The sequence below is a fragment of the Metopolophium dirhodum genome, chromosome 9 (genome assembly GCF_019925205.1).
Source record: "Metopolophium dirhodum isolate CAU chromosome 9, ASM1992520v1, whole genome shotgun sequence".
NCBI lineage: Eukaryota > Metazoa > Arthropoda > Insecta > Hemiptera > Aphididae > Metopolophium > Metopolophium dirhodum.
The window spans coordinates 2,547,080-2,561,742 of record NC_083568.1 but is presented as its reverse complement, the minus strand read 5'-3'; the positions used below and the strand labels follow the sequence as shown (position 1 = coordinate 2,561,742).

Below are 14,663 nucleotides of genomic sequence, written 5' to 3'. Positions count from 1 at the left end.
GTAAATTATTGAACTTTAATAACCACTTTTTTACTTTTAGTATGTGGTGGAAAATTTATTGCTAGTGATGGTATAATCGAATCGCCATTCTATCCGGAACCTTACCCACAAGATAAAATATGTGAGTATCTAATCGAGCAACCAGTCGGCAAAGCTATTCGATTATCATTTTTGGATATAGATATGGATCCTACGTATCCATTATGTTATTATGATTCGTTAGAGGTAATTATAATTTTGAAATATTTTATATTGATCACTTAGTTAGATACTTATATTGGTTTTATAATATTTGTATATTGAATACTATTGAATACTATATTGAATAATATTTATAAATGTTGAATGTGAATATAAATATTAAAAGAACCATACTAGTTTAATTAAGTATAACCCTACAAACATTCATTAATTATGTAAATAATATATTTAAAATATGTATACAATTTGTAAATTTATTTTGGAAATCGACTATTCAATGTTTTCATTTACAGACGTTTATATTATTTAACAATGCACACAAAGTATTTGAAAATGTATAACTATAATGTACATAATTATTATAGGTAATCTAATCGTAATATGAATATAAACTGTAATATTTTGAATGAGTCTTGGTTCATATATTTTACATTTTTCGTAACCTAAAACCATCACGAATTTGTATCGTACCTACATTTTATTGATGTTTAGTCTAAATTATATTAATTTCAGATCAGAGACGGGGACAATGCGAATTCAACTATAATCGCATTGCTATGTGGAAATATTAAAAAACTTCCCAGCCTTCCATACATATCAACACATAATTATATGTGGTTAAAATTTTCGAATAAATATATTAATTCTTATAAAGGATTTCGAGCTAACTATTCAACCATTGATATAAGTGAGTAATAGTATTATTGAATTAAATTAATAACTATGGTAATTATGATTTTAATTTTTTTATATTCCTTAGCATGTGGTGGTATATTAAAGCAACCATCTGATACCATACAATCACCGAAAAATCCGGAACAATATTTAAAAAATCAGATTTGTAAATGGATTATATCTGTAAAAGAATCTAGTCAAATACAATTAAATTGGTTATCATTTTCCTTGGATAACCATCTCACTTGTAATAATGACTATGTTGAAGTCTATGATAATAGTATTCAAGGAAACGCATCAAAAATTGCAAAGTAAGTAGGTGACTGAATAGTTTCACATGAATAATTCTACATACGGACTTATTAGTTATTATTTAAATAGGTACTTTGAATATAAAATTAAATGCCTTTGCGAATATATTTAAAATTGATATTCAATAATTTTTAGATATTGTGGATCTAAAGTTCCACCTGTATTGACTTCATTAGGTAATCGTCTAACAATAGTATATAAAACTGATCATTTAGGAGCACTGGATGGGTTTATGTTAAATTATACTTCTTTTAATAGAGCACAAGGTATGTTCAGTCCTAGATACATTTTTCACATAATTAAAAATGTATATTTATGCAGCATGTGGTGGAAACTTCTTCACTTCAGAAGGTTTTATTACGTCGCCAAATTTCCCAGATAAGTATCCCAAACAAATGAATTGTATATGGACCATAAATGTACCAGCTTCAAATCAGATTGAGTTGAACATCACTCAATTTTCTCTCGAAAAAAGTTTTGAGTGTGAACTTGATTTTCTTGAAATTCGGTATGTACTTTTATAATTTGTCATTTGAGTTTGAATAATTAATATGACGTGTAGTAACTATACATTTTTATAGAAATGGTGGATACATGACATCACCTTTAATTGGGAAGTATTGTGGATCTAAAATTATTTCTATTATATCTTCAGCCGGATATTCACTTTTTATAAGATTTGTATCTGATGGGTCTGTTGAACTTACAGGTTTCTTTATGCAATGGAATTTAATCGCTAGAGGTATTATTAAATATAATATGATTTAAATATACACATAATACTTAATATTTCATAATTAAAAGGTTGTGGTGGAACATTGCATTCGGGTATAGGAAATATCGTATCTCCTAACTATCCATTGCCTTTACCAGAAACATTAGAATGTTTTTACAAGATATCTGTGGAGCAAGGCAGTCAAATCAAGCTTACTATATTAGATATACAGTTAGTAACAGAAAATATTCCTGGATTAATGTGTAAAGATGATTTTCTTGAAGTATGTATCCATTGAGTCTTAATACTCGTAGGTGATTAATCTATAACTTTAGTCTGAATAATAAAATTATGTCTTAAACATTTTATGCCGTCCTTGTGTTTAAGTATAGAGGGATCTACAGTATAGAGGGGTCTACTAGTATAGAGAGGTCTACAAATTTTAAGTTTTTTGGAATTCAACCCACCCCATCCCACCATCATTAATCATTATTTTGTTTATTCAAGCCTGTCCATATACCCAATAAACATGACTTATGTTAAATGTATCAATTTAAGTGGAAACACATTTGCTGTAAATTATAATTCAATTTGTGTATAAATTGTAAGAAATTATTTTTTACAGTTTTATGACGGTGGAAATTCTGCTAGTAAATTATTAGGAACCTTTTGTAATGATACTGGTGTATCTCAGTTTGTGCATTCGACATCAAATCAAATGTATATTAAATTTAGAAGTAGCGGTTTTTCTAAAGGAAGAGGTTTTTCATTAAAATATACTACTGGTGCGTATGAGTTAAATAATAAAGAAAGTATTTGTAAATGATGTATGGCAAAATTTTATTTAAAGATAATAATCTTTAATTTTTAGACTGCCGAGTGAATTTGAAAGGATATCAAGGTGTGATTGAAATAGTTCAAGAAGAATATACAAACGGAGATACATGTTTATGGACAATTGTGGCTCCTAAAGGAAATAAAATTAACATAACTTTTACTGAATTTAAAATAGAGGAAAGCATTATAAGGACACCTCTCCATCAAGGCTACAGCAACGATGGTATACGTTCGTCAATATTATTTAGCAGACGAAGTCCTTCCTCGCTGTCAAGCCCATTCAGGTAAATTGTATTGGGTGGAGTTTTGTATGTTTATTTGATGTTATGTAATTTATATTTATGTATGGATAAAATTGGATGTAATTGGTAGTTTGGGGTTTCAAAATTCACAGTAGGTATTAATTAAAATATTTGGGATACTGAAATAAAATTAAACGAAAATTTGTTGTTGTAATTAATAAAATTATAACTGCATAAACTTAATAATTTCAAAAATATTAAAATAATGTTTTATCGAATATTATAATTTTTTTTTCATATTCGATTGAAATTCAAATCATGAAAAACACTAACTTTGTTTTATAGTTAAAATTATATAATAAATATATTTAAAATTGTTATTTCTAAAAATGTCTAATATCTATAAAAATGTGGTGATTTTTTCTCAATAACCTAACCTAACATTACTGGAATTTTCATATTTTTGACCCCTAAAAGTAGCAACTAGATCTAAAATGTAGCAGCAGACAGATAAGCTAGACGTAGAATATTAGTATTTTAAGTATAAGAGCATGCAGAAATTAATGCAAAAATAGTTATATCCCTGTAATTAAATATTTATTTATATTAAATTAATTGGGATTTGAGTCTGATTATTTTATTATATATATATATATTCTTAGAGTAACACCAAAATGTAAAATTAAGAATTAAAAAAGGTGGGTAAGTGGATGTCGCTCTGCTGTACAGTAGGTTACAAGTGGGTCACTGTAATGGATGGTGTTAAATTTGAATTCAATGATATAATATCATTGTATAAGAAAAACGATTCTGAGCGAAAACGGTCAGTCAGCCTATGATATTACCAAGTATATTTTATGATATTATTGTGAGTTAAGTAATTTATATATAACCTAATTACATGGAGCTTTGTTTTCAATTTTCAATCCTTAGCTATAAAAGTTGAAAATTTTATAAATTTTTAACTACAAAATAATTATTAAATTATAAATTTGATACATTTTGTCAAAATTTGAACTTTAAATGCTTATAAAAAAAAATTGTGCCAACGTATTTTTAATATTTTTTAACTGCTATTAGAATGATATATCAAGAGCCTTATATTAATTTTTCACGCTTTTTACCCAACAAATAAAATTGTATTGATATTTATAGAAAAAAAAACTAAAAAATTGAAAAATGACAATGTCCGTGATTCAAAAAGAGTCAAATTATTTTAAAAATTTTATCGTGTATAGAAAATGCTAATACAAACATTCAGTAAAATTTTCAAGTATTTACAGTCATACGTTTTTTAATTACAACAAAATAAGAAAATCGTTACATGAGATATCGAGTGAATATCAAATGTTGTAAAAATATGAATTTCAAACGCTCATAAAAATTTAATTTGACTTTTTGTATACATTTTTTTTTTGATAAAGGTAGACAAACTTATGGATAATCTTATATTACATTTTCAAATCTTAGATTTGAAAAGAAAATTTTTTATGAATTCTCAACTCAAAATAATTTGCTAATTTACGTGATTTTTCCGTATTTTGTCAAGATTTGAAATTTAAATGCTTATAAATAAAAACTGCGACTAAGGATTTTATATTTTTTTCATCTGCCTTTGAAACAATAACCTAGAAGCCTTCTTTTAAATTTTCAAGCTTTTTTACCCAACAGATAAAATTTTATTGATATTTATAGAAAAAAAAACTAAAAAAAAATGGAAACTGAAAATGTCCGTAAACAGCTCAAAATAAGTCGAAATATTTGGAAAATGTTATGGTGTAAATAAAATGCTAATATAAACGTTCAGTCAACATTTCATGTACCTACGGTCATTTGTTTTAGAGTTACACCAAAAACCAAAATCGATTTTCTCAAAAACAGATTTTGAGTAAAAATTCCCGTTTTTCCTTAATTTTTCTTTTGTTTTTCACGCCGCTTTTGAAAACTAGTGGGAAATGTTTACTTTTGACCCCCCAAAGTAACAACTAAATTCACTTTCCTATCAGAAAAGTTACTGTCGAAGAAAATCCAAGCATTTTACTGTCCTAAAAGGTGATGACAGACACAAAAAATTTAAAAAATTTAAAAAATTTAAAAAAAAACACACATCATTGTAAAATCAATACATTCATCGCTTCTCTCAGAATCCAAAATAAATAAAAAAATAAAAAAACACATCATTTGTAAAATAAATACATTCATTGCTTCGCTCAGAATCTAAAATATATAAATAATATATTATTATTGAAATTTTAGAAAATTAAGAAATTAAAAGGCACTAACTTTGGATTTTGCATCTATTCTGTTTAGATATCGTTTTCCGCTTAGAGGTTCATTTTCAGATTATTTTCAGACTTCACGTTTTAAGTATAGTGTTCAATGTAAAGATACCAAATTAATTGTAAATATATTCACATTTATAAAACACAAATAATTGATGGTTCTTGATAGACTTTAATTGATATGTTTAATCATAGATAACTGAAGGAGCAAACAGGAACGAAATTAATACTGTTTTGTGGAAAAATAATTGTTCCATAGAACCACATTCGGTGATATCGTCAACTAAGAATATTGTTAGAATCACGTATGATTCCTACAAAGATTATATACTTAAGAATAAATTTCGGATCGAATGGATAGTAGATGGTTGTGGAGGAGTATTAAATAAATTGCAAGGAGAATTTACATCACCCGAATATCCTAGATTTTATAGTTTGAGTACAACTTGTGAATGGAATATTATCATCGATGATGGATATATTGTAGAAATAACTATAGAAGATTTGTGGTTTGAAACTTCAGGATCTTGTTTAATTGATTACTTAGCTGTATGTATATAATATATATAAATCTGTTTAAATAATATACCTAATTTTAAAATCTGTTATATTTCTTATAGATTTACAATGGATATGATGATTCAGCCCCGGAATTGTTAAGAATATGCCATAAACCAACAAAGCCAATTACATTGACGTCTAGTGGAAATGAAGCTTTTGTAAGATTTGAATCAGCCGACGAGTCTCAGAGAAAACGTTTCAAAGCTGCATACAGGACTATTGATTCGAGTATGTATTTTCTTCTATAATTATTGAAAATGATAATATTATTACCCAAGTATATAATTATCTGATTCATTATATTTTTGATAAGGTGTATTTAAATTTAACTTAATTTATATATCTTGATAAAAATGTATATTGTTATATGATAAACTAGAAATATTTTTTGTATCATAAAAATTACATGTAAGAATTGTGACAGTACTTACCTAAACTGTATTACAAGGCATCATTTTTCATAAATAAATTTAGGACTAGCATAATTTGAAGTTCACACTTGACTGAAGTAAAATTGTACCTAAAATAAGTGTGTTTAATATAGATATCCTAATAGTTCATCATCACACAAATTAAGTAAATTTAAAAAAAAATATTATTTTCTAATGCAAAAAAAAATATGATTATATTTATAACTTTAAAATAATTATAATAAAATGTTGGCCAAGCATATTATCACTGTAAACTAAATTTTTCAATTCGCAACATAAAATACTAGAAAATGTAACAAATACTTTCATTGAAATTTCCATCTGATGACAAGTGATTAATTACCTATACCTACTACAAATTTGTTTGTCTATAATTTAAAACTATAAAAGTGAATATTTTAATATATGTTTTTTTTTTTGTAGAATGTGGTGGAATGTTTACAGCTCCTCGAGGAGTTATCCATACTAGCAATTACCCGCAGAGCTATGATTCTCACAGTTCTTGTGTGTGGAATATTGAGATAGCAGAAAATCATTTAATTAATCTTACATTCATCGACTTCAGTACTCAGAGTTCGCCTCAAGGGAATAATGATATCGTCCTTGTATATGATGGTAATATGCATGGGAAATTACTCCTCAATTACTCTGGAAATAGTGTACCACCACCTGTTATATCTTCATCAAATAAACTCCTTATATCGTTTGAAGTTGGTAAACATGAATTCCACGCAAAAGGGTTTAAAGCAATATATTCCACGGTAATTTTTATTAGTTTTAATGTATGAAATTCTTCTACTATTGAGATGAATTGGTTTTTAGGTATGTGGTGCAAAATTAATAACAAATGATTCAGGAATTATAACTAATAATCCATATTTTACAAATGGTGAACTCCAGAACTGTACTTGGACTATTATATCTGATATCCCTCAATCAAAAGTTACTTTAACGTTTACTCATATAGACATAGCACATTTCGTAGAAGATATTAAAATAGTAGAAAAGTCAAATATAACTAATCACCCGTGTTCTAATAATTTTTTTCACACAATATTTCGAATTTTGGATGGCCCAGATTCAGATGCACCTGAAATAACTAAATTTTGTAAGTCAAATCCAATACCACCGCCTATTGTCAGTAATGGACCTGCTATGCGTATAGAGTACACAGATAACTCTGGTGCGTTGGATTCATTTATAGCTCTGTACTCTGTAAGATCAGTAGGTCGGTAAACTTATTATATACTTTATACGATGAAAATATTCTCGTAATAATATTTTATTGTTTTAATTAGCATGCGGTGGAACTTATGACTCCGTAAGAGGAACGATTTCTTCACCCAACTATCCAAATAATTATTTTAGAGATTCAGAATGTGTTTGGATATTAAAGTCCTCCGTTGGAAATCTCGTGTCTTTGAATTTCATTGCTTTTGAATTAGAAGATGACGAGTTTTGCAATGAAGATTATATGGAAGTTAGAGAAGGGGATTCTATCGGTCCAGTTTTAGGTATATTTTGCGGACCAAATTTGCCATCCAATTTGACTTCTGGTTCGACACTTTGGGTCAAATTTCGTTCGAATTCTGTTGGCTCAGCTAAAGGATTCACTGCAGATTTTAAATATGGTAAGATTAATATAACAGTATTTCAATTTTTTTAACCAAGGAGTTTTTAACATTTGTAATATTATGCTAGTTTCTGAAATCTACAAGTCACAGCAGTCAGGGAAAATCTCTAGTCCAATGTATCCCAGACCATATAGAGATAGTGAAGATTATTCTTGGACAATAAGGGTAGATCTATATAAAAAAGTTCAAATTGTGATAAACGACTTTATTTCCTCATCAGAAATTCACGAATTAAAAGTAAATGAATACTTAAGTACCTACAACAATAGAACAACATATTATTCTCTGAAGTTTTTGTTAATTCAGTTTTGATTTGAATTGTTCTATTAGATATACGACGGAAGTGATGTCGAAACATTAATTTTATTAGAACTAAGCACTACAAATGCCAATATAGAATCGAACAAAACTATCATATCAAGCGACAACGAGGTTTTCATACGATTGAAAGCAGGGCAGAAAAAAGTTGGAGGTATTCGATTTTTACTATCGTGGACACAAATAGATGCGGTATATTCAAACAAATTATATCCCATGTTGGAATATAATTGTAAGTGAAATTATAGAAGTACATTATTTTAAATCAATAATATGTTGTTGTATGAGTATAATGAATTGAAAAAAATACAACTATTGATACACATTTAAAACATTGATGCATTTTTATTGTTTACAGTTAATAATACACGTTTTGACTATTATTTATCACCAAGCTCTAATACAAGTGTGACTATTACAAGTCCTGGTTATCCTCATGGATATGAACCGAATCTCAATGTGACTTGGATATTACACACGGAATCACATTATCATATTGATATTGAACTTATTGACATAGATTTCTATCCAATTCGTTCATCTTTAAGTATGCACCATGGAGATTACCTTAACATAGAAACTGGTATTATTGATGTTTTATTACCTAAATATTTAATAACACATATGCCAATGATATCAGAAGGCATTTAGCATTAACTCCAAATAAAAGCGTACTTACTGCCGCATTTTTTCTTGATTCACATAATATATATGCAGTAAGTACATTAAAATACATAAAAAGTTATGAAAGAATATTTTTTTGTGTTCAATAGCTTCCTTGATCTGCATACAATATTTAATAACATACCATATTTTTAATGTCTAAAAACTTATTATTTTACTCTACAGACTTGGCCTTGACTTCTGAATATCAACAGAATTTGTTTATTCTCTTGGAACTAAAATGTTTTTACAAACATACATTGTTATTAAACCAATCATAATATTTTGTATATAGCTTATATAAATACATTTTAGTTGATCCTGATACGGCAAATACAGTACTGTTGAAAACAGTGTATGCAAACCCCAAACAAATAAATGATAAACGTATAGTCGGAAAGAATAAAGTAATATTAACTTTCATATCAAACAAGTCATTAAATGGAACCGGATTTAAAGTTGAAGCAAAATTACGTATGTTAAATTAACTACTTAAATTGTATTTTATATATAAGAGCAGACATAATTGTTCCTTACTTGTCTATGTTGTAATAGAATGTGGAGGTCAATTGCGAGGACCAACAGGAGTCATTAGTTTATCTAATGCATCAAGTCTATTTGCATTATCGCACTCGTATCAACTTCGGTGCACATGGAATATCACTGTACGACCGGGAAGAACAATTTTAGTGAAACTTATAACCATAAATTTGGCTTCATACAGTCCAAGTGTAAATGGTTATATTTTGGTAAGTAGACGCATATTATCAACAGGTTGATTTTGAGATTGAATTCTAAATTCTTCTTCTACGGCGTTCTTTTAATTTCGAGTTGTGTTCATAAATATTGACTTTGTCTAATTTTAAGACAACATACAAGCATTTGCGCTCACAAGTGCGTAACATAGTACATTTAACGCCCAGAAAAACACGTGTAGCTCCATTAGTTTAAAAATTAGAAGAAATTGACCTCAAATGAAATTTAAAGATAAGATTATTATCGAGACAACCTCATGGGATTTTTATTATATTTTAAATTTAACGCAAGTTATGAGGTTTTTTAGGTGGACAATCGATTTACAATTTTAAGATACTCATAACTCGCTTTCAAAATTAAAATATAATAAAAGCCCACGAGGTTGCCTATATAATAACCTTACCTTTAGATTTTATAAGAGTTTCATTCTAACGTTTTAAACTAACGGAGCTACATTCTGCTGAGCGTAAAATTTGGTATGTTACACACTTGTAAGACAGAGACAACACATGCGGGTATCATCTCCTCTTTTCACATTTTTTAATTTATGGACAGTAATATAATGAATTCATTTTTAATCCTTTACACAATCTTTTAGTTGAAAAATGGATTGTACGAGGATTCATCATTTATCGGCAAAGGAAAATACTGTAATGAATCTAATGAATCAACATTATCTACCACTGATAATAAGTTACAAATCAATTCTGTACTAGTTGAAGGAGATAATAGAGTAAGTATAGTGTATACTGTATATCATTTACAGGATTGGGCATATCATAGTAACATGTAACATTGTAGGTAACTAAGTTATATAACTCAGTTGCTTTTATAACTTATATCTAGTTACTTACCATAAAAGTATCTAATAATTTGAAACTAGTTACATAGTTTTGAATTAACTTATAATTTGTAACCAGTTATACTTGCCAGTTACCAGTTACCTTGCCCTATGATATTATGTGGCTAAATAATTAGTATAATTATAAAATATACTTAAATGCATTGTTTTCCTTAAATGTTTCTTGAATACACAAATATTATTTTGTTTAAAACTTACCAACATGATAACCTCTAAAAATAGATCAAAATAGCGTTTGAAGAAATTTCAATAAACTGTGGTGGACAAATTTATTTGAATGATGCATACAGTACTACCCAAATCACATCTCCTTCATATCCAAATATACCTCCAGCTCACATAGAATGCATATGGACGGTAGCTGCACCGTCTACCGAACGGATATCTGTAACCATTGACGACATAGATTTATCTTATAGCGATGAGTAAGTTAATACTAAAGTTAATATTATTTTCTTTCTATAAATGTATTGATGCTAATTGCTGATAAAAATTAGATTTATTCTATAACGTAAAATTATATATAATTATGTACCTTATGAAAAACAAATTATAGTATAATAAAACATTGTAATCTAAGAATTTATAATTTTTCGATTACATTTTGATTGTATATACCTAGCTATTGTGCATCGTTAAGCGTATTTCAATATACCGTAAATGTGTTTTTAGATTCTGAGCAGAGAATGTATTAATTTGACATAAATGTGTTTTTTTTAAATTTTTTAAACATTTTTTTTGGTCTGTCTACACGTTAAGTAAGTAGTCGAAGTGATACATCGATTTTCAACTTCAGTATCTTGTTTGACGAGAACTCTTGTTGGTGCATCGGGAAACCAAAATTTAAAATTCCTAGTAGTTTTCAAAAGCGCCGGGAAAAAAAATATAAGAGAATGGGAATTTGTACTCAAAATTTATTTTGGTTTATGGTGTAACTCTAAAACCGTAGATATATGACATTTTAACTGAATGTTTATATTAGCATGTTCTATACACAATTGATTTTTTTAAATATTTTGACTGGTTTTGAGTTGTTTAAGGACATATTCAGTTTTCAATTTTTTTAGTTTTTTACTTATAAATGTCAACACAATTCTATTTGTTGGGTCAAAGCTCCAAATTTATTATTATAACAATGGCAGTTGAAAAATATTAAAATTATATTGTAGCGTTTCCTCTTCACAATTATTTTTGTAAGCATTTAAAGTTAAAATGTTGATAAAATACGTACAAATCACGAAAATGTGCACTTTATTGTGAGTCAGAACTTCATACAACATTTTATTTGGAAATCTAAGATTTGAAAATTTAATACAAGATTCCTCATAAATTTGTCTACCTTTATCAAAGAAATGTCTACCAGAAAATCAAATTAAATTTTTATGAGCGTTTGAAGTTCAAACTTATACAACATGGCAGGATATTCATTCGATTTCTCATGTAGCGATTTTTTTTATTTTGTTGTCATTCAAAAACGAATAATTCTAGATACTTGAAATTTCCACCATATTATGTTTATTTTATCAATTTCTATACTTGATTAAATTTTCAAAATATTTTGACACGCGTTTTGACCTTTTTCGGACATTTTCAATTTTCAATTTTTAGTTATTTTTCCTCTAATTGTCAATGAAATTTGGTAAAAAAGCATGAAAATTATAATATTAAAAATATATATTTTTTTTTTATAAGCATTTAAAGTTTGATATTCACAAAATGTATCATATTAAAAAATGTATAAAACATTTAACTTTTTAGCTAATGATTGAAAATCTAAAACAATGTTCCACTTAAGTATACTCAAGTTATTTTGTAACAAAAAAACCCAACAAATCAAAAAACCCAGTTTTTTTTATAGTTATTTTAGGTTTAACAAGAATAACTGTGTTATTTATTTTGTTTTAATTTAAGAATATTATTAATGGGTAATAATAATAATAATAATACCAATATAATACACAATATACTTGGCTGATAAACCGTCTCCGCTTAGATCGTTTTTCGTATTTAATGATGTTATATCATTGAATTCAAATGTAACAACTGTAAACCACCCATTGGCCATTACAGTAACCCACTTGTTACCTACAGACTGTACACCAAAGCGACATAGTTATTTTAACAACCGTTATTTTTTGCATTTAGTAAATTTATTAATTTAGTCAAGTCAAATATTAACTTTGTCTAAGATTGGTTATCGTTTAAACTACATTTTTTCCAATCAATTAATTATTATATTTATTATATATATTATTTATAAATAATTATAACATATTCTAATTCTAATTTGGTGCATAAAAATATAGATGTGAAACAGAATATTTGGAACTTAGAGATGGCGCAGCTCGATTTTCACGATTAATAAGTCGTATTTGTCACGATACGGACATTCAGAATATCGAAACTACAGACAGATTTTTATACATCAAGTTTTTCACGGATTTAAGCATACCCAGTAATGGTTTTAAATTGAATGTTACTATAGGTAACTACTATTTTATTTTTTATTTAACTTAGGCGATTATTCATACTATTTTACGCACCATTACAAAGACGTTTAAATCGTTTTAATGTTGTCTTCTTTTCTTGTATTAAATTACATTTTAATTACATTTATTATCGAAGAAACATTTCTGTAATTTAACCTCAACAAATTGACATGTATTTCAATGTTTTTGGTTATGATTTTTGAGTTAAGTTTCAATGTTTCATAAGATTTGGACTTAACCATCGTGAACATTTTTAGCTTTAAAAAATAATAATAGATAAATGTTAATTTATCACATTTGTAAAGCTACATATTTAAAGTACAATTTTTTTTTCATAATAATTCTTGTACTTCAACATTTTCGGATTTTTTCATGTAACAATATGGTCACATTTAACATAAAAAAATAGTTTTAAAATAAAAATTACATTTTGAGTTCATAAAATATTTTGTTTTCTAACAGCGAAATGCGGTGGCACTCGACGGGCACCTCAGGGTAAAATTTCGTCACCTAATTATCCCGGCTCATATGAGGCAAACATGGATTGTGAGTATAAAATTATTGCTGAACCAGGTATGCAAGTTAAGTTGAAATTTGAGACGGTGAGACTAAAACGCCAATATCCAGGCATCGGAGTAGTCGAAAATACAGTAAACAACGAAACTTACGACGATACTTTAACCATATTCGACGTGGACCCACTCAACAAAACAAGTAACGTCTAAATTTTAAATTCTAAGTGAAACAATGAATGAATTGATTTTATAATGATCTGTTTTTAACACGAAAGGTAAAAGAAAAATCGCTTTCATTTTAATGTTAGAGGGTGGTTTTTGATAGAAAATTTGATCTATAGTTACTATTTTTAAAAGGTCAAAGTTGAATATTCCAATTATTATTTTCAATATTAGTTAAATACAAAAAGATACTTAAAATTTTCACCAAATATTTGTATGAGCATTTCTTGTAGATGATAACATTTTTAAAATATTTCAACACTTTTTGAGCTATTTTGAATCATTTGACATTTCGGATTTTATTTGGTAACTTTTTCTTTTAATGCCGAAAATATTTTTTGTTTGGTTAAATAGTTTGAAAATTAAACACTTCCTCATAAATTGTTTATATACCAATTAAAATATATTGAAAATACATAATTACAATATTAATTTGATTTTTATAATATTGTATTTTTTCTAGGGGTGAAGATATCAACAATTGTTGGTTCAGATCTACCATTAGATGACATCAAATCATCTGGTCAAGAATTAATTATTAAATTCAAATCACACTTTATAAACGGACCATTTCGTATGAACAACACACAAGCTAAATTTTTAATGTCATATGAGACTGACTATATTGGTGATTTGATTAATAATTACATAGGATATTGATACTCAATTTACACTAATTATTTATTTATTTTTTTATTTATTAATTAATTCACGGAATAAAAAATTCCTTATTTAGTACAGTACATAACAATAATTCAGTAAAATAAGATAGCTAACATATACAAGGGGTGATGGCCTAAAAAATACAGCAGAATTACAGGCACAGTAAATATAAACTAAAATAATTAGGACACAAGTAAAATTACATACAACAAATGTACAAAAATAACAGAATATTAAGGTAAACTGAGAAAGGAGGGGTCCTCGTTAGCCAACCGCATCATGCGG

At 27.3% G+C, this 14,663-nt stretch overlaps 1 protein-coding gene across 1 annotated transcript in view; it reads left to right on the top strand.

The window, feature by feature from the left end:
• LOC132952559 (cubilin-like) overlaps nucleotides 1–14,663 on the top strand; it is a 47,327-nt gene that overhangs the window by 8,028 nt on the left and 24,636 nt on the right. Inside the window, exons 18-42 of the mRNA XM_061024882.1 lie at nucleotides 41–225; nucleotides 715–889; nucleotides 962–1,187; nucleotides 1,324–1,454; nucleotides 1,510–1,696; nucleotides 1,770–1,930; nucleotides 1,993–2,186; nucleotides 2,529–2,688; nucleotides 2,775–3,024; nucleotides 5,293–5,383; nucleotides 5,460–5,813; nucleotides 5,885–6,053; nucleotides 6,680–7,017; nucleotides 7,079–7,484; nucleotides 7,555–7,887; nucleotides 7,958–8,127; nucleotides 8,221–8,440; nucleotides 8,567–8,791; nucleotides 9,187–9,345; nucleotides 9,427–9,620; nucleotides 10,226–10,360; nucleotides 10,712–10,914; nucleotides 12,796–12,974; nucleotides 13,441–13,692; nucleotides 14,179–14,343. Coding sequence (XP_060880865.1) covers nucleotides 41–225; nucleotides 715–889; nucleotides 962–1,187; nucleotides 1,324–1,454; nucleotides 1,510–1,696; nucleotides 1,770–1,930; nucleotides 1,993–2,186; nucleotides 2,529–2,688; nucleotides 2,775–3,024; nucleotides 5,293–5,383; nucleotides 5,460–5,813; nucleotides 5,885–6,053; nucleotides 6,680–7,017; nucleotides 7,079–7,484; nucleotides 7,555–7,887; nucleotides 7,958–8,127; nucleotides 8,221–8,440; nucleotides 8,567–8,791; nucleotides 9,187–9,345; nucleotides 9,427–9,620; nucleotides 10,226–10,360; nucleotides 10,712–10,914; nucleotides 12,796–12,974; nucleotides 13,441–13,692; nucleotides 14,179–14,343 — 5,262 coding nt within the window. The remainder of the gene's footprint in view (nucleotides 1–40; nucleotides 226–714; nucleotides 890–961; nucleotides 1,188–1,323; nucleotides 1,455–1,509; nucleotides 1,697–1,769; nucleotides 1,931–1,992; nucleotides 2,187–2,528; nucleotides 2,689–2,774; nucleotides 3,025–5,292; nucleotides 5,384–5,459; nucleotides 5,814–5,884; nucleotides 6,054–6,679; nucleotides 7,018–7,078; nucleotides 7,485–7,554; nucleotides 7,888–7,957; nucleotides 8,128–8,220; nucleotides 8,441–8,566; nucleotides 8,792–9,186; nucleotides 9,346–9,426; nucleotides 9,621–10,225; nucleotides 10,361–10,711; nucleotides 10,915–12,795; nucleotides 12,975–13,440; nucleotides 13,693–14,178; nucleotides 14,344–14,663) is intronic.